General features: G+C 34.3%; 2 protein-coding genes across 2 annotated transcripts in view; one reads left to right on the top strand and one right to left on the bottom strand.

The window, feature by feature from the left end:
• Positions 1 to 26,135, bottom strand: part of LOC138306175 (von Willebrand factor A domain-containing protein 7-like) — a 48,666-nt gene that overhangs the window by 11,637 nt on the left and 10,894 nt on the right. Inside the window, 8 exon segments of the mRNA XM_069246566.1 lie at positions 21,251 to 21,486; positions 22,676 to 22,805; positions 23,366 to 23,556; positions 24,183 to 24,252; positions 24,758 to 24,956; positions 25,304 to 25,415; positions 25,881 to 25,988; positions 25,990 to 26,051. Coding sequence (XP_069102667.1) covers positions 21,251 to 21,486; positions 22,676 to 22,805; positions 23,366 to 23,556; positions 24,183 to 24,252; positions 24,758 to 24,956; positions 25,304 to 25,415; positions 25,881 to 25,988; positions 25,990 to 26,051 — 1,108 coding nt within the window.
• Positions 879 to 6,959, top strand: LOC138306534 (cartilage intermediate layer protein 1-like). The gene is made up of 8 exons (XM_069246985.1): positions 879 to 960; positions 1,182 to 1,346; positions 1,503 to 1,667; positions 1,908 to 2,049; positions 2,157 to 2,201; positions 2,470 to 2,577; positions 3,553 to 3,710; positions 4,258 to 6,959. Exons 1-8 carry the CDS (start codon positions 879 to 881, stop codon positions 6,369 to 6,371), a joined length of 2,979 nt encoding a protein of 992 aa, XP_069103086.1. The 3' UTR covers positions 6,372 to 6,959.

Raw genomic sequence — 26,135 nt, 5'->3', positions numbered from 1 at the left:
GTTCGAAATTAAAAAAAAAATATAAATTAAAAATGAAGATAACTCCATGCCCTTTGCATTTTTGACAACTCTATTATTTTGCCAAAGATATCTATTACAGTGCCCAAACTTTACAAAGCCTTATAATTATTGCAATTTCCTTGACATGCATCTTCATAGAGTTAAAAGAATTTATTTTCCGTGCAGAAGTTTTGAATCATTTGGTTATGGTGAAATAATAAACTATAGTTCATAACTGATGTTGCTTTCTGTAAAATTTGCTGATTAATTAGTCAGTGGTGCTTATTTGTGTTAACTGCTAGGCTAATTAATGGTCTGCCTCATCTGTTTGAAATTTATTGAATCCTTGTATGTTTATGTTTTGGAAGACTGCTGAAATCTAAGTGTTGTCGTTTTATTGAGGAGTTCTTACCCCTTTTACTACGATATTGCACTGACAATACCCACATATCTACACGGTAGCATTCCCTTTCCTAATAATAAACCTAATCAAGTGCAGAAACCATACGTTATCCCGGCTTTTGGACAAAATTCAAAGCCATCATCACATGAGTAAAATATATATAATTATCACAAAAAACATCCTGACTAATTAAACATTTTTTATACATTCCCTTTATTATTCCCCTGCCGTTTGGAAAAGTTGGTTCCCATACAATAACTGAATATTCATAAACTTAAACAATCTAGCTTTTGGGGGTAACAGATTGATTTGGCGGTCAAAAGTGAACCAATTAGGTCACTGTTACTACAGATATGGTAAGGTTAATGTGATAGCTTATGGGGGACCGACAGGGGACTTGTGCTACTTTAGTAATATTCTCAACATGCTTGATGAATTCTATTGTTTCCCCCTACGATTGTATTTACATGTAGGTATGACGACTACAGATGAATCGCCAACGACGACGGAAGTCCATACTACACCAGGAATAGCCACAACTACACAAGCTCCAGGGAGTATGTAGATCATAATTTTTACTTTTTCTATTTTACTCAATATTAAAAGACTTAATTCCAGCTGGTTTGCTACTTAGATACATTACATTATATATCGTAATTTACCTCACTTAACAGTCTATAAAAGCAGTTGTTTTCAATTCAGAATATGATGGTAGTAGATTTGTTATTAACATTGTTGGTGTGTGAATGTATGGACACTTCCCTTTTCACCTCATCAGTAAATGGAACTTGGAAAAACTGGGGATCCTGGACTACCTGTGGTGCCACATGTGGAACCGGATACCACACCAGATATAGAACATGCCTTCGTGATTCACCAACGGACCCAATTTGTCAGGGAGAATATGTCCAGATGACTGCTTGTTCTGTAGCAACGTGTCCAGGTACATGTACTATTCAAAATAAGGTCAACAATACCAAACTCGAAATCAACAATTTATTATATCTTTAGCCAATATTTAGGTGAACTATTCATCAAAACGAACATGTCATTTGAAATGAAAACTACATCTGTTTTATGATTATGGTTTATATTTCAGTATATGGAGTATGGACTACATGGTCTGGCTGGACAGACTGTGACGCCACGTGTGGCGGCGGTACACAACTAAGGACGAGAGTTTGTCAGAAAACGGCATCGACCGATTTAGACTGTGTAGGAAGCGCGTCACAGACACAGATATGTAACACGTGGCATTGTCCGGGTATGTGTTTAAAACAATGCAATATTTATGTTTTACCGGATAATTGATATGTTTTCAGAAAGACGATGACCGCCGTCAAGGTACCATTAAATGCAGGTTTTTAATATCATAAACTGGCTTGAAAACTTGGGCACTATAAGCTTTAATGTAATAGTTTTGACCTTGACTATTAACATGTCATTTATATTTTTGTTGTGAGTCCATCAGTACTTATGCAGACATCATTTTATTTCTTATCAGACTGTTCTCAAACTTGTACCACCGGTTCCCTGAACACCGACTGTACGGCTTGTGAATGTACGTCAAATACTGTACATGGCATTGTACGCAACCATGTAAATGTCCCCTTGAGCGATGCTTCAATAGCACACGCTGGTGTTCCGTACAAGACATTAGCGAGAACCAATGACACTGGAGGATTTACATTGAATACGACATGTGATGCTGTGGAAATCGTTATCACTACGACGGGGTATGCTGACGCCACAGCGATCGTCAAGGGGACGACAATTTTAGTGCAGATGTCGCTAATAAGTAAGAATACAGATGATTGTCATTACTTTTTAATCTCAAGTTCATCTATAAAAGAAAAAAAAAATAAAGAAATTTTCAATTATTTATACATAATAATTAAATTTACTTTCATAAAATATACACTATGATTCCCTTGTATTCCACCACAGTGCCTTTTGAATATACTATTTAATCATATTTTGATTTAAAGCGTCATTTACAGCAATTTTATTGTATTGAATGTATATATGTGTGTGTAATATAAATACATTGTATAATTATATTGTAGAATACCCAGCTATCAATATCAACCGAGGCCACGTGTCCGAATCCAGGGTGAAAACGTCACATTTTGCTGTGAGGCATTCGGAAACCCCGCCATCTCCAACTACGAATGGTAAGTTGTATTCTAAGTCACTTTATTGTAATAAGATATCAAATCCCATTCTTTCACGAGAGAGCAAATACGTTAATTCATTTGATTTGCAAATAATTGTATAAAACGCAAATACTACAAATACAAAAAATGAATATTCTGAACAGCACGTAATCGCTAATTAATGTCTTTTGTAAATATGTTGAAGTTATCGTGATATATAGCATATGCAAACTCAAATTAGTTTATTAAAGAGAACTTGTTTGTTTGTTTGATTAATTAACGTCCTATTAACAGCTACGGTCATTTAAGGACGGCCTCCCTTGTATGCGGTGTGTTGCGTGTATGTTGTGCGAGGTGCGTGTTTTGGGAGACTGCGGTATATTCATGTTGTGTCTTCTTGTATAGTGGAACTGTTGCCCTTTTTATAGTGCTATATCACTGAAGCATGCCGCCGAAGACACCAAGCAACACACCCCACCCGGTCACATTATACTGACAACGGGCGAACCAGTCGTCCCATTCCCTGTATGCTGAGCGCTAAGCAGGAGCAGAAACTACCACTTTTATAGACTTTGGTGTGTCTCGGCCAGGGGACAGAACCCAGAGCCTTCCTCACAGGGGCGAACGCTCTACTCAAGGCCAAAAGTGAGGCGGTGCCAAGGGAGGCATTATGAATGATAAAGTCAGAGCGAAGAGAAAAGATAAGATCCTAAATTTAGTCGCCTTTTACGATCATTCAATAGGAGCAATTATTTCTATAATTGGATCCTATGTAGTAAGAAATAAATTAAAAACAAAACAACAAAAACACCGTCATAACGGTTAAAAATAATTACATAAGCAAAACTTTTTGATATATCATTACATTATATATTTATAAAAAAAATAATTTTTCACATGCAACTGAAACGGCTGTTATTAGGATCATATGTAATCAATTAAAACATACAAACAAACATTTAATATTTTTTTTATCTTATGATTATTCTCCAGGATGAAAGACGGCGTTTTACTTGATGAATCCAAGTACCCCCACGGTTTTAATCTGACACTGAATGACGTCACTACAAGTGACAGTGGAGAGTACAAATGCCGCGCCAACAGTCCGGTCGGGGCTGTATATTCTTCATCAGCATTGCTCACAGTAAAACGTAAGTTTCAATAATGGTAGTGATTAAGCAATACAAAATAATTGCAAAAATAAAGGTTATTACAAATGCGTATACCGTAATAATAGTACTTAATTCAGTACACATCTTAATACACACTGTAGTCATAAAAAGATATAGCTTTCGGAGTTCAATATACGTTATATCATAAGGCATGCTTTTTGTTTTTAAAAATTCCAATCTGGTTAAAATGCAAAGCTTTTTATCACTCTATTTGATAACAGGATCTGCCAACATCCCATTAGGGGACATGATCTGGTGACCTTTCGAATTGTCTAGTCAAACTGCTATTAGCAATAATTAGAATGATTAAAACCAAACAACACATTTGCCAATTCTTGCTATGACTCTCTAGGCTTGACTTCGAGGTTTCTTTACCATAAGACATGCATTTTACTTTTGCGGAAAGTAATTTTTTGTTTGTCTTTGCTTTATGAAATTTAACTGCAAATGCCAGTGTTTTGTTTGAAAATATATTCGTTCCGTTTAAAGAGATTACTTATGGTTAAACTGTTCTTTTTTGTTCCAGAAACGAAAATAGGGTTTTGCGAAGACGCCTACGAGGAACGAAAAATAAATCTACCATCTGACTGCATGCAGGTCGACGGTACATCAATGTATGAAGTCGGGGGATGCGCGGAAAAGACTTGCCGAGGTGATACAGATGAAGAAGACTTATGTGGTCCAAGTAAAAATTTCTGCTGCATACCATTCTCCACTGAAGAAAGAACTGTCCAATGCGATGGATATACTCTGCAAGTTCTCGTAGTAACCGGATGTTCTTGTGGACAATGCTCTTCTGGTGATATCACGATACAAGGACAAGTCAACGGTCTAAATACTGGGATCCCGTTACGTATAGGTACAGTTTACGTGAATGGATCGGTCGTTGCCAGGACAACTTTCTCTGGTTTATTTTCTTATACTCTTCCTGCTGGTACTCGTCGTATTGTGATAACCCTAGAAGACACCATTTTCAATTCCCTGTTGTCGTCCACAAAAGTAATAAATCTAGGTGAGTCTATGAAGGGCACGGTATACCAGAAAATTACATTACTTGAAGCATCACCTCCAATTACAATGTCTTCCGATGTTGAAAATACTATTTTGGTGGGAAACAGCAGTGGCATGCCGGCCGTTATGGAGGTAGTTATTCCACCAAAATCGTTCGTGGACTCGTCCGGTAACTCATACAATGGAATTGTGAAAGCGAGCGTCACCTTGTATGATCCCAGAAATTTAAGCACCATTTCGGTTGCGCCTGGGTCGTTCGAATTTACAAATGAGGAAGGTGAAACACAAAATCTTCAAACATTTGGGGTCATTGTGATGGATTTTACAGATGAATCTGGAAGTAAACTGAATGTCGCTCGGAACGTGACAATTAAATTAGATGCTTCACTTGTAGAAAACATACTTACAAACGAATCAGCAGATGTAAAATTATGGGGATTAAATGACGTCACTGGTCAGTGGGAAGAAATTGGATTAATGGACGTCGATACAACAGCACGACAGAAGCGGGAAACAGCAAGATATTATATTGTAGGAACAATTTTAATAAGTGCATACCCGGCTTTCAACGTAGACTATGTATTCGATTTCAATACGTGCTATTACAAAGTGTCAGTAACAGATAGTAACAACAATCCGATAAATAAATTCACTGTAAGAATGATACATATGAAATATCCAAAATCAATTGATACAGATACGAATATTCCAACCGAGTACGTAACTGCAGTTGAGGAAGTCGCCAGCAACAATGGCCATGTTCTTATTGTGTGGTGCCGAGATGACTCGTGGGGTTACATTCAGGCGTATAAAAGTTATAATGTATATACTCCAGGCAATTCAAGTTCAAGTGGGTTGTCAGCGGCTGTTACTTTGCGTTTGGGCTATGAAACAATAAACAATCCTATTGGTTTGAAAGCAAAGTTTCTGTTGTCTAGCGACGGCCCCTTTTATATAAACTGGTTCCATGCCTGCTATGCGCCGATATCGGATAACCATTTTCACTTCTATGAAAATGCAGTCGCTTTAACATATGCAGATTTTACAAATCCTGAACCAATGGATCCCGCTATCGCCTTTCAAATATCGTTTAACACCAAAAATGACCTTGGACCGAGGCTTTGGTATCCATATACACATGAACAGGAACAGAAAGACTTTAGAATCTGTATGATAAAAATAGTAGTGGATGGGCAAGTGGATGGACTTTCCTTTTCAGTTAAAAGCAAGGCGGGAGTAAACAGCGGAATAGAAGACACAATCCTTGGTGTACGTCAAGTCGCCGTGGAAGATGGTGGAGCTTGTGTGGAATACAAATGTAGCGGAGTTTTCCCTTCATTTCAAAACATGATAGACGACCCAGCCCAAGCAATGCCTTATATTATTAATGATGAAACGAAAATTGCTATAACTCCGATAGGCAGATTTTGTACAGTGTCATGGGAGAGCGACATCGTGTCACACGGTAGTAATGCTAGAAAAAGTAACATCGGTGACGTGACTCATGCGTGGGTTATTCCTGACACAGAAGAACATGGGTCTATATCTATGAACAAACCCTTGATTACAACGATATTGATTGGACCGAACTCCGTAAGACGACAAGAAACATGTGTAAAGAGGGCGTGAAGAGTCCAGGCTCAGCCAACCCAGATATGACCACAGTTGGACCTGCTGTGATATATAGGTGTCTATAATTAGATACTTTTAATTTAGGCAAAACATATTTGCCAAAGTATCTTTTGTCTTAAAATATGTTTGTCTCACATTGTTATTTTTTTATGTGGTTTCTTTTTCATAAGTTTCCTGTTTTGACATTGCCCCGATATTATATCGCTGCTGTAATTCCCTCAATTCCTTTAACAAGGACAACGCAACGATAAAGTAATGTTATTCTTTAATATGCATTAACGTAATGAATCTGCAAATTATGCACATTCAAAAATGACACTACGACCAATTTAATAACATAAATATAAGGTTTGACTATTTCGTTAAGTTATATCTATATGGTACAACCATAATGGTGACGAGGATGTTTATGATATAATCACATATATTAGTACGTTTTCAATTAGACATAATCTTTATATCAACTTTGAAGTTCATTTGACATAGACAATGTCCTGAAAAATAAATTGAAATGTATATTAAGTTCCAAAACATAATCAGAATTTTAACGTTACCTTACCTATTTTCTCCTAGCAAATAAAGTTTTTCATATCACATTTAACCGTTGTGTTATATATTGAACAATAAAACGGGTATATCAAGCATATTTAAAAGAACTAATTCTCGTACAACGTGATACCCGATAACGTTTGTATTATATCCAGTGGTGATGGAACGCACCTTCGTAACTCTTTGTAATCTTCCTGCTGAAATGTTGTTAGCGTGCAATTTCATTTTTTTTTCATCACAAATAGAAACAATAGTCTTGCACAAACGTTATCGGGTATCAAGTGGTACGTGAAATATTTCCATTGGAAATTATAACTTCGAAACAAACTTCATCATATGAAACGAACACTAGCTCAAGCTACTTTTTTCTCTCATACCTACGGTGAAATATTGGCTGGTCTCAAGAACGTTGTGATTTATGAGGCTGTATTGCATGACTACCCATGCCTGAGACACCATATTATATGAAAGGGGTAACTGCTGCTCACCATTAGCGCTTAGCAAAAAGGGAGTGGGGCGAATTGATTGTCCGTTGTCAGTATAATGTGACGAAGTGGGGTGTGTTGCTTGGTGTCTTCTAGCACTATAAAAATGACAAGAGTGCCACTATGTAATGAGAAAAAACATAAATATGTTATAGCCTCTTAAAACATGACATTCACACATCGCACAAAGGAGACCGTCCTTAAATGACTGGACTGTTAATAGGAAGTTTATGCTTAGTTAACCAAAAGAAAATATTAAGGTAGTTTTAAGTTTTCTGAGTGTGACACTGTCTTAAAGTTTAAAGTGCCGTATTTTATATAATCTCAAATCAAGAGGAGTTTGTTTTATATATGTTATTCACCACCAACACTTTCCAAATGAAATTTAGTAGTACTACCAAAATCATTATATTTACGCATATACTGGGATGAAAGGGGTGAATAGGTCAAACTATGAAGGCAAGTTGCGGTCTTCAATTTCATTTAACAATGGTACAGTATTATCCATAATTGTAAAGTGATATCTGCAGATATGTTTTCATTAATACAGAAAGTAGAACCTTAACAGTGTATGAACTCTGTGTTAGATGTATAACTGATGTTTATAATGCATCATACATGTTTGTCAGTCCATTTGAATGATTTCCGCAACTTAATTCATCAAAACACATTATTTTAAATAGGATACTGACGAAAACATGACATGTCATTTTTGCCCAGACACGACCCATATAACCTCTATATATATTGTAGATACGATATGTCATAAGACGTTATTTTTGTCATCTGGTTTTTACTATGATGAACTACAGGTATAACGAACAACGCATACATATTATAGTCTGTATTAACAATTCTAATAAATACAAAACAACTATGTGGTCAATAGGTGGACCACATAGCGTTTTTACATGGAATGTCCCGTCATAGATTTTACCTTTGAACAAGACAAACAAAGACAATTAATGAATAATTAGTTTGACGAGACAACTAGAACTCCACTTTGTTTAAATGTCCATACATGGTAGGAAAATATGGAATTGTTTAATGTGCAATGACTGCAACAGTACGAAGACAACTTTGTGTCGTACATTGGAACACTTCTAAATGTGACAAAACAATGCGTAATAGAATCAATGCACACATATCCACTCACAGTCAAACGCATATGAACTTTGACATTTCCACATCATTCAGATATAAAGTATGTACGCAACGGTGTACATTTGAACTCTTCTTTACATGAAATCGCGCGGTATATCTATCACACAACATATTTGCTGATTACAATAGATAGCAACGTATAAGATAGCAATGGCGCTATGTAATAGCTGTTTATCTTATCATTGTACTATTACAGAATGGAGAGGGATATTTAGTTTGCCAATTTTGAAAATCTTTCAATCCATATTTTGAAGCGTTCGGTTTGGTTACTTCGTGTTCTCATATTGTCTTTGATGTCGCTTTATTTCATTAAATGTTTTTTTTATTTTTGCAATGAAAGCTAGGTATGTTAATATCTATATTTGAATATGTGATTCGAGAGGTCGATAGCTGCAGAATATATAATAGTATTTAGTCAGAATTGTATCTCAGAATTGTTAGCTTCATCGCATAAAATTGAAAATATAGCCAAATAATGCCCTTATACATATTTGATGAATAGATGCATTTATTATAGAACTCTTTCTATACATATCCTTAAATGTTAATTCCCTTAAGTCTTTCCAAATGCATTTATATACTTGTAACATTTTCCGATTCATCAATACATTATGTGAAAACCTGTACAAAATATTCAGAAAACGGGGCCAAAAAGACTTCGTATCAGATATATATAGGTCGGATAGTCTGCTTTCTTTTCCGTTATTTTCAAAAATATAATATGTCAATACTATCAATTATTATAGGAAACAAAACCTCAAAAGGAAACACACCAAGATACAAGATTTGTGATACATTTCATGCATTAAACAATATATGAACAAATTCAACACTGTTTATTCACCCGCTTGTAATCCTGACATTGCATATTCTGGACAATAACCACCTCCACTTGCTACGAGTGCATCTATCCACTCAATTATTTAATTGGCGTCGGTCGTACTTTTAACTGTAGTCCGATTTTGTGTAATGGTTGCAACATATGGTAGGAAGAATTGAAGCATCTCAACGCAAACCGGCAGTTACATGCATAAAACATTGGTTAAAATAAAGTCATCCCCGCCAATAAACCCACTGGTAATTGATAATAGACTTATGTGATGCCTTCTCAATAATTTCCCATATAATTGTTTCTTGTTCTTTGAATCTCATGTTTAGCAGGAGATCAAACTCAATGTAATCCCAATCTGGAATTCTGATTCATTGTAATATATTACCAGACCAAAAACGAGATAACAGTAACAAATAATATGATATAATGGACATTCAATTAAGGCTTCGGTGTCCGAGTGGTTAAGATGACTCGACATATTACCACAAATCCTCCAACCTGTGGGTTTGCGAGTTCGAATCCCATTTGAGGCAGTTGCCGGGTACTGACCGTTGATCGGTGATTTTTCTCCAAGTATAACCTCTTATGTCCTTACATGAACCTGGCTGTTGATAGGACGTAACACTAAACAAACCAAATCAATCAATTAAGATGTCCCTAGAAGCCTTAACCCTCCTAGTGACGATTTGCCTGGTACTAATTATCTGCCGATTTTTACTTTTCCAGCCAACTCAGCTCCTTATACACTCGGACTTTAAACGACCCTAGATATTGATTGAAAGTTAAATTAATCTGATGACAGATCTTTATAACCACATACGTTCAATAGAGTATCTGACAACATCCCATAAGGGGTCATGTTCAGATAACCTTTATACATGTACCATCTACACCTTGCTGCATCAGTTGAAAACGCTATTTCGTCCCATTATACATATTCGTTTAGCTTTGGTGTGCTCTTTGGGGGAGATGACTACGTACACTTAAATAATTCTGACAGTTTTTCAAACTATTTCCTCCTCAAACAAGATTCTGACAGCAGCAATTCGATTGGCCATTTCCAAAGGTCACCTGGACATGACCCCTAATGGGCTGTTGTCAGATCCTCTCTAACGTAGTGATGATAAGGAACTGTATTTTAATCAGATTGAAGTTAAATAAGATTTACATACATAAGATATAAAGCCTATCTCCGTTCATTTTTAAATACTAATTGAATACCGATAAAATATACTTTAAACAAGACATGATATACCATTGCGTGGGTCACTGAATGTTGATAATAACATATTTGCTTGGCAGGTTATCACTGTTTCTTGCTACAATGACCTTTTTCGTCAAAGCTATTTTTCACATCCGATATATCATCGCCCATGGAACCAGTCGACAGCAAAACCAAGTGAAGGTGTTGACTTCAATTCCAATCCAATAAGTTCGGAAATCATGTTGATTGGAGACGCTTGAAAGTATCCCATTCGTTTGAATGATAATGTATTAGTATTACTCATGACGTTTGTATACATGTAATTTAGTAAATTAAAATATTTGTACAAATGCGATATTGTGACACCAGGTGTATATTTAGTAATTAAACAATACATACCCAAAACAGAAAAATAAAAAAGGGACTTAGCCGAAATAAAAAACGCATATCTTTAGTGCGAGTAGTTATACTATGGACATATAAACGAATTTATCAGTGTTAAAGTGGACAGGACGTAGTGTGACTTATGGTTAAATGTTACTAGAGAGAGTCATAGATTACAACTTCATCACATTAAAGTATCTGTATTCTAAGATGCAATAAATACAGACATTTCGTATTTTCGCGTGGTTCTTAAATATTCGATAGCTAGATTTAAGCATTACAATTTACATCAAAACAACCTATGATTTAGTAAAGAGTATGTTACTTAACTTCTGGCTGTATGAATGGATTCCACAGTAGACTCTGAACTGCGGATTCGGAAGCCTTTTGGTGGAGGAATGAGTTCATGTGAGTAACAGATTTCACTCCGGGTCATGTAGTTGTCTTTATTGATGTACCTCCTGTCGCCGGGTGTATCCTCTCCCAGGAAATTCACTACAGTCCAACCATGGCTGCACTTCCCGTTCAGTTTCGCACTGAACCAATACTGGAATGTGTAATAAAGAAGTAATGGTATTTAATCAATTTAATGGCCATCATCGATACTCCAGAGTTACTATCACTGACGATATATATCCAGTTTTATTTGAAATAATCCAGGGAGGGAAACACTTGTTGTTGATGGTTAGTGGTATGCAAATAGCTTAATATTGCATACTGAATTCGTCTATGATTGGTCAATTTATCCAATGTTGCCAATGTAATGAGGATACTAGTATACATTATTAGAAATCAAAGCCAAACGAACAGATTATAGCTTAAACTTTCCCAAAAGGCTATTAAATTTCATGTTTTCTAAGCCCAACAAATGTTTTGCGATTTACAAGTAAAAATATCTACTGTTTAACAGTTAGATTTATACAATTAGTTTTTTTCACTATATTCGTGTCTGCACTGAAATCTGCAAATTTTGAAAAAAACCATCGAATTATTCAAAAAACGTACGTACCTATGGACAATAGTTTAAAGCATTAAATGAATTGGTGAACCGAAGAAAAAAATATGCCCAATATTGTAAACATGGAAATGTTGATACCGAGAACTGAACGTACTGTAAAAGAATTGTACCTATGGTTTGGATTTTTATTTCCAATTTGTCTTAATAATACAGAAGTAACTAGATATTTGAATATATTTTTAACAAAAAACATGTCTTTCCTGTGAACCGATTACGTCACCAAACGCTTTTATGTATTTTCAAAAACAACCATTACCGTTTGGCAAATGATAAGAGTAATGGACACAAAGAACCTGATAAACTCCTCAATAACAATAGAAGTGTAATACGTAGATATACAAATGGCTGTAGATACCTGGCGGTTTGGGGTAAGCTGAGTGTATAGAACAAATACTCACTGGTGAGACGATCGTGGACTAGCAGGTTGTCGATACAGGATCCTAGACGCAATCTGTAATTAATGGACAAACCAGTAATGACTCGTGACTTAGTCCAATTTTACAATGGTTTATAAGATCATTAAATATTGAATAGAAAGTAAATAACACATGTATATCTTTCAAATAATCTTTTAAATCCAATTCCCGGTGTTCTATCGAGATCGAGCCAAAATTGGCCTGAAAGAAAACACAAAACTGTGGCATTTTTTATGTCATTAATAAATATTTTTTTAAGGATGAAGCATACTAACGCTTTAGTTCCCGTGAAACCTATTGCACATCTTAAATGTCATAATGTGCAACAGTCAGTTGCATGCCAAGGTCTTAAAAGTACTCAATGTGCAAGCTTTTGTAAAGTTAAAAAGTGGGAGTGCATGTTCGCATAATGATATGGTCATTTGATAAAAGAAATATGGTCCGAACCTGATACACCTTTTTCCTTACACATACAAATGTTCTTTGTCAAAAACAAAATTACCATCAACAGTTGTAACGATGAATAATCATGTTGCTTACGACATTTTTTTTGCAGTTTAATTCGGTGCAACTGCGCCAAAAAATAATAATTTCGTGTCTTCAAAATATAACTAGTATTGACTGGGCTATAACTTAAATAACTTACGCTGAACTTGTGTAATCGCAGGAACTACACGTCTTGTCTTCTAACGAAGCTATCCGCATTAAATCCCCTGTCCCAAGTGATCCTGAGCACAAATGAAAGATTTCCCCACGTTACAAATAAATCCAATGGCAGCAATTAATAACATTAATATTTAAATGACTAAGGCTATGATTTATTTTACTTTTAAAGTAGAAATATATGAATAAAAAGTAGTACCTTTGTCTTAATTAACAATTAAATAAAATTAAACCTTCATACATGAAATTCAGTTTCTTTTTAAAAGAGATTCAAGCAGGAATTAATTTCACTTTTTGAATATTTAAGATTTTTTTTCCATTGAAAATAATCGTATTTAAAACAATGCCACAAAATCACATTTTACTTAATTGATTAATATCCTCACCAAGGTCTTAGTATGTTTCTGCACCATTCATCTCGACCCAGTTTGTGTTACTGTAAAATGACTGAATGATCAGCAGACATTTCGCCACGTTTTGCCTCAGCAGTGAAATATCAAATTCAGACAATGTAGATTTCATTAGGAGATTTCCTATAATCAGCGTGTTTCTTGGACGATGTTGTGTGTGCTATAGAAATATAACGGTTAAAGTATATGTAAATGCAGACAATCAAGTAATTAACAGTGTAATTGTCATTAATTGTAAATCATTGTCATGTTTCAAGTAATTGAATGTAATATGTAATTTGAGGCTAATTTCATTTACAATTTATGGAAATTTAATTAATTACATTACAACCATGTAATTCTTTCTGGACACTGCCTAGTCGTTTGGCCTTCAGTAGAGCGCTTGCGCATATGCAGAGGGACTCTGGCCGAGACACACCATGGTTTGACCCGTTGTCAGTGTAATGTGACCCAGGTGGGGATGTTTTTTTTTATTATGTCGTCAGCAGGCATCATACAATAGCATGGCACTTTAATAGAAATAACAAAGTATTCCAACACATTTATAAGTAGATCATAAACACCAGCATTACACGAGGCATCCCAAACCATAATACTGCCACACACATGGTCCAAACACAGTGCAGAGTTAAAAAAGAGAAGTCAATCCTAGCGTGACCTAGACTGTTATTAGGACGCTAGTTCAATCAATCCAACCTATAGAAAATCATCCTAATATCTAGATGTGATTGAATGCCAATGGATGAGTTATATCTCTTATATTTGTCATATATACGTTATAAAAGAGTAATTTGTATGGGATCAAGGCATATTAAATATGAGAGATAAACGATACCCAGAATCCTCATACTCCTTATAAACCTTTGACATTTTACAGTTGATGTAATCTCTATATTACTTATTTTTTTTTCTTAGTGATGGTTTTTTGCATCATTTGATGTCACACTTACTTGGCTGCATATGATTGTCTATTATATAAGGCAGACAGTACACTGAACTCGTATAACAATTGTATATAGCAATATATATCATTTAGGCACAATAGTGTGCAGATCTCTCAGTACGTACAAAAGGAAACTCTATGCTTATACCTTATTCTAATACTATTAAGTACGTGATGTAAAACCAACTTTCTATAGCGATCCAAATAAATAGATTCGTGGTTATCAATCATCTACATTATTACTACTGATTCAACTTGCCAGTCAATTTTTAAATCTGCGTGTGTTAATCTTCATGAACTTGTTTTGAAATGGAAATCGCGAAAATTAGTAGACGCAAAAGAAAGTTTGTTTATAGTGGGTTGTAAAGAATGTTTTTAATCATTGATCGATATTGGGATTTATGGCAAACATGCATTGATATGTTTATATCAAACTATCATGTATTTATAAGGATCCTAAATGTTAAGTATCAACAACATATAATCATCTATTTCATATAAATAGTATTAAAAAGTACTAGCCCAGTGTTATAACAAATTGGACTTTTTCTTTTGGTATAAACTTATTGTTTAAACAACTATTACTAGTTAATTACATGGGCAAAGCAATGGTAATTTAATTGAATACATTGGAAAATACATGTCAGGGTAATGCTATTTTAAAACATAATAATATGTAATTTAATAATGACATTACTATGTAATTGAACCCGGCCCATCCCTGTGTGAATTAATATCATGGTGACATTTGTGTAGTGTAATCATATGCATATAGTAATACCAGAACAAAGAGAAGTGATTGTCAAACAACATATCCATTCTTATCTTAAACATGATATTGCTATTAATGGGTATAAGACTATACCGTAAACAAATTAACAATTTTATAATTTTGTTGTAGCTAAATGTGTTCATAAGAAATGTGTTTACAAATAATAAATCACCCTAGATATCATTGGATTATGTAATTAATATGTTTAATTTCAAACAATACTACAGAATAATACGGAGTTTATTACCTTCCCTGATACGGCTCGGAGTGAGTCCGGAATTGCCTTTTAAAATTCTTGTAGGCCATTTCAGCAGACCGCAGATGGCAATTCTGACGAGCTTTGCAGTCTTGTTGTTACTTCTCGCTATACTGTTGGTATCTGGGAATTTTGGAATAACAATCAATTGAAAAATTATTACATTGAATAGTTTCAGGTACTGTAAAGCCAACTTAATTTGGCTGCTTACTAAGTTTCTCGAACAGGATCAAGAAAAGAGTTAATTTTACGAGAATGTTTATTAATTAATATATCTTTCATTTTAGTATTTGGTCAATTATTCAATCGCGAATGTCGCAAAAAGCGAAAATCGACGACGTGACTGAAAGAATTGGTTGTTAATAGATGAGATTATGTACAGAAAGGATTTACAGGGTCCACCGTCTCGTTCAACTGCCCACAAACACATCAATTTTAAAACGTGGTTATTTCTTTACATTTTGAAAATAATTAAAGATAAGGATTCAAAGTAAGTATATCACATGTCTCCGTAATAATGGATATGTATGAAGTAATCATATATCGGTTGTCCTTTGGTTAGTAATCTACAAATGGGCAGTGGATGTTAAGAAAAAGTGAGCCGCGGGACGATGTCCAGGGCTTTCCTCTGTATATCTTCACTATGGGTATTACATAGCATGGTCATTCATTCGAGGCCAGGGGGCTAAGGTATAAAGGACATTCGTCAGCCCCGCCCTTGTTACAACACACATTCAAGATAAATAGTTACATCTTAACCTGGCAACAGCGATTTGAATACAAATTACTTATTACGAATTATGTTAAAACATCAGATTTCCCTCTGCGTACTCCATCACAGCATGTCTCTGTTTTATCAAATAATAAGTATTCCAATCAATCCGAGGTCTAGATTTTCATTCCAAAATAATAAAATTCTATCACATCGATTAACTTACAAATCAAAATTCGGTAAGGTATCTGTATGTATTCGTTATGATATTGTGTTTCTTACTAGTGTATCGTATATTAACCCCGCGGTCTAAATGAACTATTTATAAACATCGTCCCTTTCTGAATACACATGCTGCATAAAACACAATGAAACAGATGCGTATGTGTACGCCTTTAGTTTACTTCCTGGGTTGTAAGTTATACATGTAGTTTCAGACGTGAGCAAACCGATAAATACACACCTTACTTATATCTGTTTTATTTGTTTCAGTTTATTAGTTTATGATCCGGGCACGTGTTGTGGGGAGATTTCACATTTACATGTTATTATTTACAATTAATTTCACAAGCTGTCCATGCAAATGAATCGTTAATTCACAATTTGAATTTGGCCATATTCAGGATGATGTTTACTGTTGAGTGCTACCTACGCCCTACTCTTTTGCGGCCTCGTCATTTATAGTATAACTTCGCTCTAGTTTAAAATGTATTTCAGGAGGCCGATCATTGTTCTTTGATATCTATGTTTATTCATGAATCAATATTTAAATAAGTTCAAACTCACCACTTTACTTTGAGGCACATAGTGGAATTTGCTTCTAAGGTCCGTTGTAGATTTGTATAATCTTGGAAGTATTTTTAAACTTTTCTTTGAAATTTGAACATTTACTGAAATGTACTTTGATTAGAAACTTTCAATGATGATGAGAGGGACAAATCATACGAGTTATCTCTCTTTAATCCTCACACTATATGTATATATGGAAAATATGGAAAACTGTTGGAAAAAATATTGTTTTAATATGAATTTGAAGTACAGTCAGGGAAAGGAAGACTAAAGTCGATAAAAGTGGTGTTAATAAATTCAGTATAATTTAATAATGACAGAGAAAAATAAAATATCCGGTCAAAATCGCTCTGCATGCGAAGAAGTTCATATATGTATTATAGGAATCCTTACATGTCCTCCCGGCTGGCTATGTCTGCGCTGATATTTCCTTGCAGCCTCGATTTCAAAGAATTATTTTTAGAAATGTGCTAAAGTTACACGGGGCTTTTCCATAATTTCAACAGTCAAAACTGGACAAAGGAAGCAGAACCACATCATCGTTTTGAAATGTAAGGACTTTTGGAAGGCCAAGGAACGCATTTAGACTTGTTTACTTTGCCTGACTATTCAGTTAAATATATTTTTTTCATATTTCGCAAATATATTTATATATTAATATACACTATCAATAAATAACTTGTTATATGTGAATAACGTTAGGCAATCCACTCATTGCCTATTTAGGAATAATATTCCGTGATATTGTGGATTTCCATATATAATGACATTAATTAATGTTCATTGCATTTTACAACTACAGATTAAAGGGGGAACAACTAAGCGTTACACATTAAGCCATTGAATTATCACTACATATTGACATGTTGATTTTCTTCTTCTTCTACCCCTATTGTTTATCCGACACAATTCCAATAACTATTGCAGGGATTCTAATGGTATTTTGCATAATCATTTATCATGGTCTCTGAACCCTCACCAAATAGTGACGCTATACCGGTCTGATGGCTTCCATTTTTTCCGAACGTTTACAGATTATATGAATATTTGCATTGCCTTATTAATTATTATCTTTTAAACGGCCACTACCTTTCCGGAACGGCTTTTAATTTTTAAAATGGGAATGTAAAACGAGCTCGATAATTTTGTAGAGTCGCAAAAGTTATTAACTTACCGTTAATACTACATGTATCATCACCTTCTGAACAATTTGATTTGAATACATTTTCATAACGCGGGTCGCCTTATGTTTCCCGCCGCTATGCTAAATACCGCGCAGTAGTTGACTATCACTGCGCCAGGCGGCAAAACAGTGAAATGACTCTGCACTGTTATCATATATTACGCAGGAAATCTAGCATATGTTTGGTGTTTTAACCTCAGCTTAGATCATCGGTATATATTTTCTGGTATTAATAATGCTTTAAAGAAACATTTATGTTTTGCTCCGGAAAGGTAATAGGCCTTTAAGGATTAGCAAACATAATATTATGTCATTAATACATAATGTGCACTATAATGTATACTATCCTAAACTCAGTGCTGGCTTTATATTCACCTATCTTTCTCCCAATTCGCATTCAATTGATGTAGTTAGGTATAGAAAATTTGATCTGAAGTACATGTAATATACTAAAAAAAAGGTCCTCAGAACATGACCCCTTATATAATATTGTCAGATCCTCTATAGAATAGAGCAATTATAGGAATCTATATCACATTGTAATCAGTTTGTTGTAAGCGTTGCCGAACACAATTGTAGCATTAATTCCGATTCTTATAAGTCTCAGGTTATGATTCCGAAACAATTAAATTCTTTCGAACCGATTTAACTTTATTTTTTTTGTTCCGTATTTGTTTGCAGTCGTTATAATAGTGTCTTCCCTATCAGTGTATCGTATTTTAACCAAGCAGACTAAATAAAGTGTTTATAAACATCGTCCCTTTCTGAATACACGTGATACCTAAAGCACAATGAAAGAAATAAGTTCATGGTACGCCTCTAGTTTACTTCCTGGAGTCCGTTAGTTCTAAATGATAGAAGTTATAGTTATAGACGTGAAGAAGCCGATAAATACACATTTCATTTTTTTTTATTTCAGATTATTCATAACCATCATGTAGATATGCTATGAGATTTAAAGAGATCACATAATACTTATTGTATCGTAGGTCGTATCTGTAAAAATATTAAATCCTTAATCCAGAGATTTTTCGATGTGAGTATCAAATTATTCAACTTATATAATAATTTAAATAAATAGTTTATCCCTCAATGATACATTCTCAATTTACTGATGGCGTTAATGAAAAACATTGTACAATGAAGTAAACATCCATCCTCTTGCGTTATAACTGCATACTGATGTATTCATAAATGATTCTATTCAGAGTAGCACGGGACAAATATATCAAAACCCTACGATACGCCGTTGTGTGGTGATTTTAAAAAAAAAACAAGCTATTTCAAAGACAATATGAGATTTAAGTACCTTTATGTCGTCTTAAGTTCGTGCGATACATAGATGCTTATTTACATCTAAAACGAAGAATATTGCTATGTGAAATATGGTCTCATATGGGAGTATAAATGCCACCTAGACTGCATCAAATTTAATGAAGTACGCTAGTCCTTTTTTGTAAACTATTACTAGAAAATATTTTAGTTTAAATCGGATGAGCGTTATTTCAATCGTGAACAGACGAAAGTGAAACGTCGATGAAATTTGAAATGGTAACTTTAACCAATTTTGGAAAATAAAACAATATCATGTTTACTGTGCCTATAAGGTATATTACACATTCAGAATGAGAGTGTATATTTTTTATCTTTTAAATGACATGTCGTAAACAGACACCAATAAATAATATCGAAAGCAAGTTTAAATAGTAAATACTGGTAGACGCTTGGTACAGACTATGTTCTGCAACACTTAACAGCTGTTTTGTTTTCAGCTACATTTAGTACAAATATTCCCAATAGTTTTTCAACTACGAGACCCTTTGCGGCAGACCAAGAAGTTTCGTCATACGTACAATCTGAACATGAGTTTTCTTTTTTGGCAAATATCCCCTAATTAAAAACTTTATTGTTCAAATACTTACTCATCGTGTTAACAACATCGACTCATACCACCTGAGTATGAGACAAATACTTGAGATTGAAGGCTAATCAAACAATATTAACATGTCAATGTGATTTATGCAAAAAGTCTTTATTTTCTATATAAACCAACATTTTATTACATATTGTTCATAACAATAAAACATATTGCAGAATAAATAGAGAGAAAAGCATGTACTGTTATCAGTCAATTGTTTATTCTTTCTATTTCAGCATTGGAATAAGATACCAACGGATCTTTATAATATCAGGCAAAATATGTACAATCTAATCCATTATATAGAATGGCTTTATCAATATTGAATCGCCAATATGTCATTTGTTGCGTTTTAGTGATATTGTCTACGGCAATCTATCGTGATTTTTATTTCAAGGTTATTTTTTTTATCATATTTATTATCTAAAGTTAAATTTCACAAAGATATCGACATTCATTATCAGTTTCAACGTCAACCGACAACTACAAACACTTGTTTTGGCGTAAATAAAAATTGAATGAATTAGTAAAAACGAAAATATTCACGGGACTGGTGAAAGGGTTATTGGAAAAGTCCCAATTAAACCACACGTAAACTACGACAGTATGGCCCGGGAGTATAGGGATAAAACAGGTCAATAAGCATAAAGAAGTTCAATAAGGCGTGAAACGTAAAACTCTTTTTATCGATCTTTGATCGAGTTTTATGTTCAATATGTACAAATGCAGTTTATTCCAAGTTGCCATCAAACGACTTGTTCTCACTTCCTTGGTTGATATCATCTGATGGCATGACTCAGCGTTGTAGCCTGCGGTGCTGGAGCAGTGAACATGACACTGTTTTAAGAGACAAGAATCTGCGTGATAATGAACTGTTTTAACATTAGAAACAAAACAGATCATACTCAAACAAGGAACTACGAATTACTGTTTGATTCATTTATAAAATATCTTCCTTGCAAAGACAAAAAGTGATGATATAGTCATATGTTATGTTATGGTATGAAATAATAAAGAAATGTAATGGTTACAATGGAATATAAATTATGTAATAATTTTTTACCAGTATAGATAATAAAACGTACCCCGGTAAAACATGTACGGAACTAGAGTAAAATCTACTCTAGTTTGCCGTCTATTTATTATATCGTTAGGCAAAACAAAATCACAAATCTTACTCCAAAGCCTTAGGATTCAGTTGTTTTGGGTCAAATGTTGTCCTTGCTGAAGTATCGGCATGTGGTTCCTCTTCAAAGTTGATGACAACATCGTTTGTCGCGGTATCCTTTTTCCTCGTGACATACTTTAACAATCCCGTTACCGCCAAAACGAGGACACCGACACCCACCAGTACTCCGACGATCAGTCCAATGTTGGTTCCGGTATCCTCGGTTAGATAGCTGTCATCTTCATCCTGATAGATATTGATTATATTTATCAAAGATATATCGTTGTCATCATTCTTATCACATGGTCATCATTACATAGTTATCATCATCATCATCATCATCAACACCAACATCATCAACAACATCATCATTATCATCATTATTATCATCATCAATCATCATCATCAACAACAACAACAAAATGAAAACAGATACAGTAACGGCACCAAACGCCAAAACAAATCATCAATGTAAACGTCTTCCATATCAGCATGTATATTATATATATTACTACTGAATTCTTTTCCATTTTACAAATATAATGTGGTATTTTGTTAAATATTTAGAGTGGGAGTACGTAATTTCGTAAACTTTTGGCATTGGTTTTAATGAATCTCAAATTCATTCATTCCGAATCAAATAGACTGACTTACAACACATGAGTATGTAACCGGATATACGCAGACGTATCCCTGCGCACGGGGGCTGTTATCAATTGGAGGTTAAACCTGGTATTGAACGGGTTTTTGGGACGTAATTTCGAACACCCCTAAAACTTTCTTGTGTTTGGAGAAAATAATTATTTTGAAACATTTCAACAGACCTACAGCATCATAAACAAAGATTAAGCACAGTTCCAATCTTGAAATGACAAATAAACCCAACTATATTTCGAAATGAATAAGTGACATCTCGCCACCATTCTGGTTACAAAAATGACCGCTCCCCATAGTAAACAATGTAAACAAGGCCAAGAAAGTCATAGGGTGTTCGCAGAAAATATCCGCTATACTTGATGGATTTTCATACGGTTTTCGTTATATACTGAAAAAAGGATATTTGCTCTATATGTTTGCATGTGAAACAGATATTAAACAGAATTATTTTATATCGAGTAGTTTATTTTCTATAAATTTCTTTACTGAAATGGGCCGTATTATTTCGATTTCGATTTTCAAAACAAACTTATCCTGAAAAGTTCAGCTAAATGTGACAAAATCACAGTGAGAGACCTCCTTTAGTCACATCATAAACAATAAAGTACATCTTTCTGTCATTTTAAGGAAAATCGCAAAAAAAATCGTCAGGTGTGCGAAATTACGTACTGTGCGAAATTTTCTTATAAGCCAACACCAATATATCAACATAGATTAAAAAGCGTTGTAAAACACGCCAAATAGTTACATCATGCAACACATAGTGAGAAAGTAATACCTGTCCGGAATTGTCGTCATTAACCACTGATTGTAACAGTGTCCTTCCGGTTACCAGCTGTGTCACCTGACAACCACTTCCGGAAGCAGGAGAAGCATTCACTGTAAAATTAGCTAAGCAGCAAGTTCCGCTGTAACATAGGAAAATGTTGTTTGAGACATCGATATTTCGAGTATACAATGTTTTAATAAGATAACCCAATAAAATTTACGATTGTATTAACCCTTTTTAACTGGCAGCTGGGTTTTTTTTTTCTGATATTGATATGCTGTAACATTAAAACCTGATAATTTATGAATATATACATTAATGCAAATATTTCCAAATCATTCCGAATCACAACATCAAAATAAAATTAAACTTAATTTTTAACATGTTCAATCAAACTTTATAATTCTGATTACATTCATTAATTCTGAGCTGTGTCTCGTGTGCCCATTGCATGAACATCTATTGAGTGGTATATACTCTTACTGTATATTTTTCATACTTCCCGCAATTTGGATTTTCAACGAAAAAGGAATACGTTTATAAGTTTAAACAATAACATACGCCGTGAGTTTTTGCTTCAGTAATACAAATATACCACAGCCTCCCAAAATGCATGCATGGGATCCATCTACTTCCTGGCTAACGTTAAAGAAATAAAGACCAGAAAGTAAACTTTTCCTCGTTTTAGCCAACACTTACGTAATATGTAGTCGTGTTATGTCGACAGTATCAATGGTTACTGTGACGTCATTATCTGCCACATACACCCATATATCAAACGAGTAAACTGCAGTAGCAGACCATGTGGATGATGAGCAGTTACTGCTTTGGGTGTTGGCTTCACTGCATACAGCTGACGTCATAAATGACGAACAAAATGGCCCAGTTACCTGTGCATTGATAATCAGATATATACATTTTAAGATATTGACATGGGGCAAAGAAGCAATATCAGCATTTGTATTTGAGATAACACCGGGCCCTTACAAACTAATGTTTGTATGTTATGAATTACTTTGTGGTAGTCAATTGGGGTCAAAGACGTAATTTGTGGACAAAATATTGTCACTTTTTTCAAGGCGATCTACTCCTTTAACAAGACACAAAAAGAAAAAAAGAAAATTACATCTTCAAGATGGTCACAATTAACACTGACTGATATATTTAAATCAACAGAAGCCATTTCATGTCTTACAGTGTAATAAGTATTTGTTGGGAAATGTAAACATACTTATACAGTTATAATTAAAAACAAGAACTGAAGGTGCAAAAATTCGGAGTCGTTACCTATATTTTTTTAAATATTTATTTATACATAACGGTCTGTGCTATTAAATGCTTGTGACCGCTTAATTCACCAAAATTTTCAGTCAAAGGCTTTACTGTTATAATATGACTGAATATTATTTATATAATTCATTTTACCATATTTTTTATTTACAAATTGAGTAAAAGTACAGTAGAATAGTTGTCTAAAACAATTACATAATACTGTTTATAATGATGAGTGTCTTACCATGGCAGTGTATGTTGTTGACTGTAGAACGTCTGACGATCCTAAGGTGGTTACACTGACTGTGTATGTACTGAAATAGATACATGATATTATCAATATGGGTTTTCCTTCATTTGAATAATTTCAGGGTGTTGAAGTAATGGAAATGATAATAATGAAAAACAAATTCATTTTTATCTTTTGTTATGGTCAAAAATACTGTATTACTATATATATAAAGTAATCAAATATTTTTTTCTATGAAATAGTGGTCTACTCAAATTCGTTAGAACTATCACGCAAAAAAAATCCGAAAATAAATATATTACCAATTAAATCACTTTTGCATATTACAATGTTATCTCCCTTGTGGATATGTTTCGATTGTGACGGCATTACTTTATGAGTAAACTCTCTTCGTTTCCACTAAAATGTATGACGTTAAGCCCACAAACACGTGACGCCACTATCAATATCAACCCGCATATGGAAATATTGGATAGCATAGATAATGTGACAATGGAAAGATACAAGTAAATTAAATCGTTGGCCGTTATGAGTGTTTTAGCTAAATACCCATGGATATTAATACGAACATTTGTTCCAGCTCGGTTGTACTTAACAGCTGAAAGTTCTCGCTAACGCTGGTCCCTGCAGTCATATTATGGTCCCTTGACGTCGGGGACAGGACTCGCCCTTTATCATCCACAATCATAACGGTGTAAGTTTCCGTGGAACCGCCGAGATTACTTAGCGTGTAGGTAATGTCTTGAGGTGTTCCCATGGCAACACTTTCTGTAAAATGTGTTGTTGATCACGAGTTAACATTTCAATCAAGCACATTTATTGTTAAAATAAATTGTATTCAATACTATTCCGACTTAATTTTTTTAAAGTATAGATGCTTGGATTAAGTCTGTATACAGGCATGTGTAAATATGTCATAATTAACTATATACTTCATGATGAACTTATTTAAACAAAAAAATTAAATGGCATGTATACACGGTGTTGTCACAGTACATAAGTTCGTTATTATTATTTTTTAGATATTCATCATTAGATAAATCGATAATAACAAAATTCAAGAGAGTGAATGGTGTGTGTCATTATAACATCTCGTTTTCGGACTTGTTACTAACCAAATATTGGCTGTACAAACAGATCCACAGTAACAGGTGTGATTGATGTACCGGACATTCTCTTGAACTGGAACCCATTCTGGTCAACCCCGCTCAATTGGACGTAAAAGTTCTAAAGAGAATGGTATTGTAAATTTGTATCATCGGGATATTCGGGAATTTGAACCTCAGCATAAAGTATGTTTTGGTGGTTAGTGCTATATGGTGTATTCAGATTTACATTACATAAGCCTGCTCCTCGGAGTTTGTCCCTTACTCTGAAATCTTACAATAATATCGATATCTCTGTTCATATAATAAATCTATGTAATGTTTATTTTATCGCATGCTACAATATGTGTATTCTTTCTCTTTGGGCAGGTTTTGTTGCACTGAAAAATATATATTTTGATTTTTGTCGAAAACGGTGAACACTATACCTAGTACTGTTCTTTTTTCCTATTTTAACTTTAATATTGCACCATAGATAGAGCACTGAAAACTGTTCAAATGTTCATTTTGCGTAAATATCCATACGCGTAAATGTCAACTTTTACAGTATCAGGCTGACGATATGTCATTGGTAGTCACTACTTACTGTAGCGGGAATTACAATTGGTGTGTATCCGATGGTCTTAGACGCTCCAAACGTCACGATTATAGAGGTAGTGTATGTGACGGTACCGTCCTCGTCCAGAAGGTTGACAGGCAAACGATGAAGAGGACGAAGCAAGGTTGTAGGCTATGACAGCAAGTGTGTAGTTCTTTCCTGGTAGATTAATAAATAAATAAAACTGATGAAAGAAATTGAAGATGTTTTGGATTTTTATTATAGATGCAACAGGAAAATTCT

This window comes from Argopecten irradians, chromosome 13 (assembly GCF_041381155.1).
Source record: "Argopecten irradians isolate NY chromosome 13, Ai_NY, whole genome shotgun sequence".
Lineage (NCBI taxonomy): Eukaryota > Metazoa > Mollusca > Bivalvia > Pectinida > Pectinidae > Argopecten > Argopecten irradians.
Note: the sequence above shows the minus strand (reverse complement) of the source record. Positions and strands in the feature narration are given on the sequence as shown.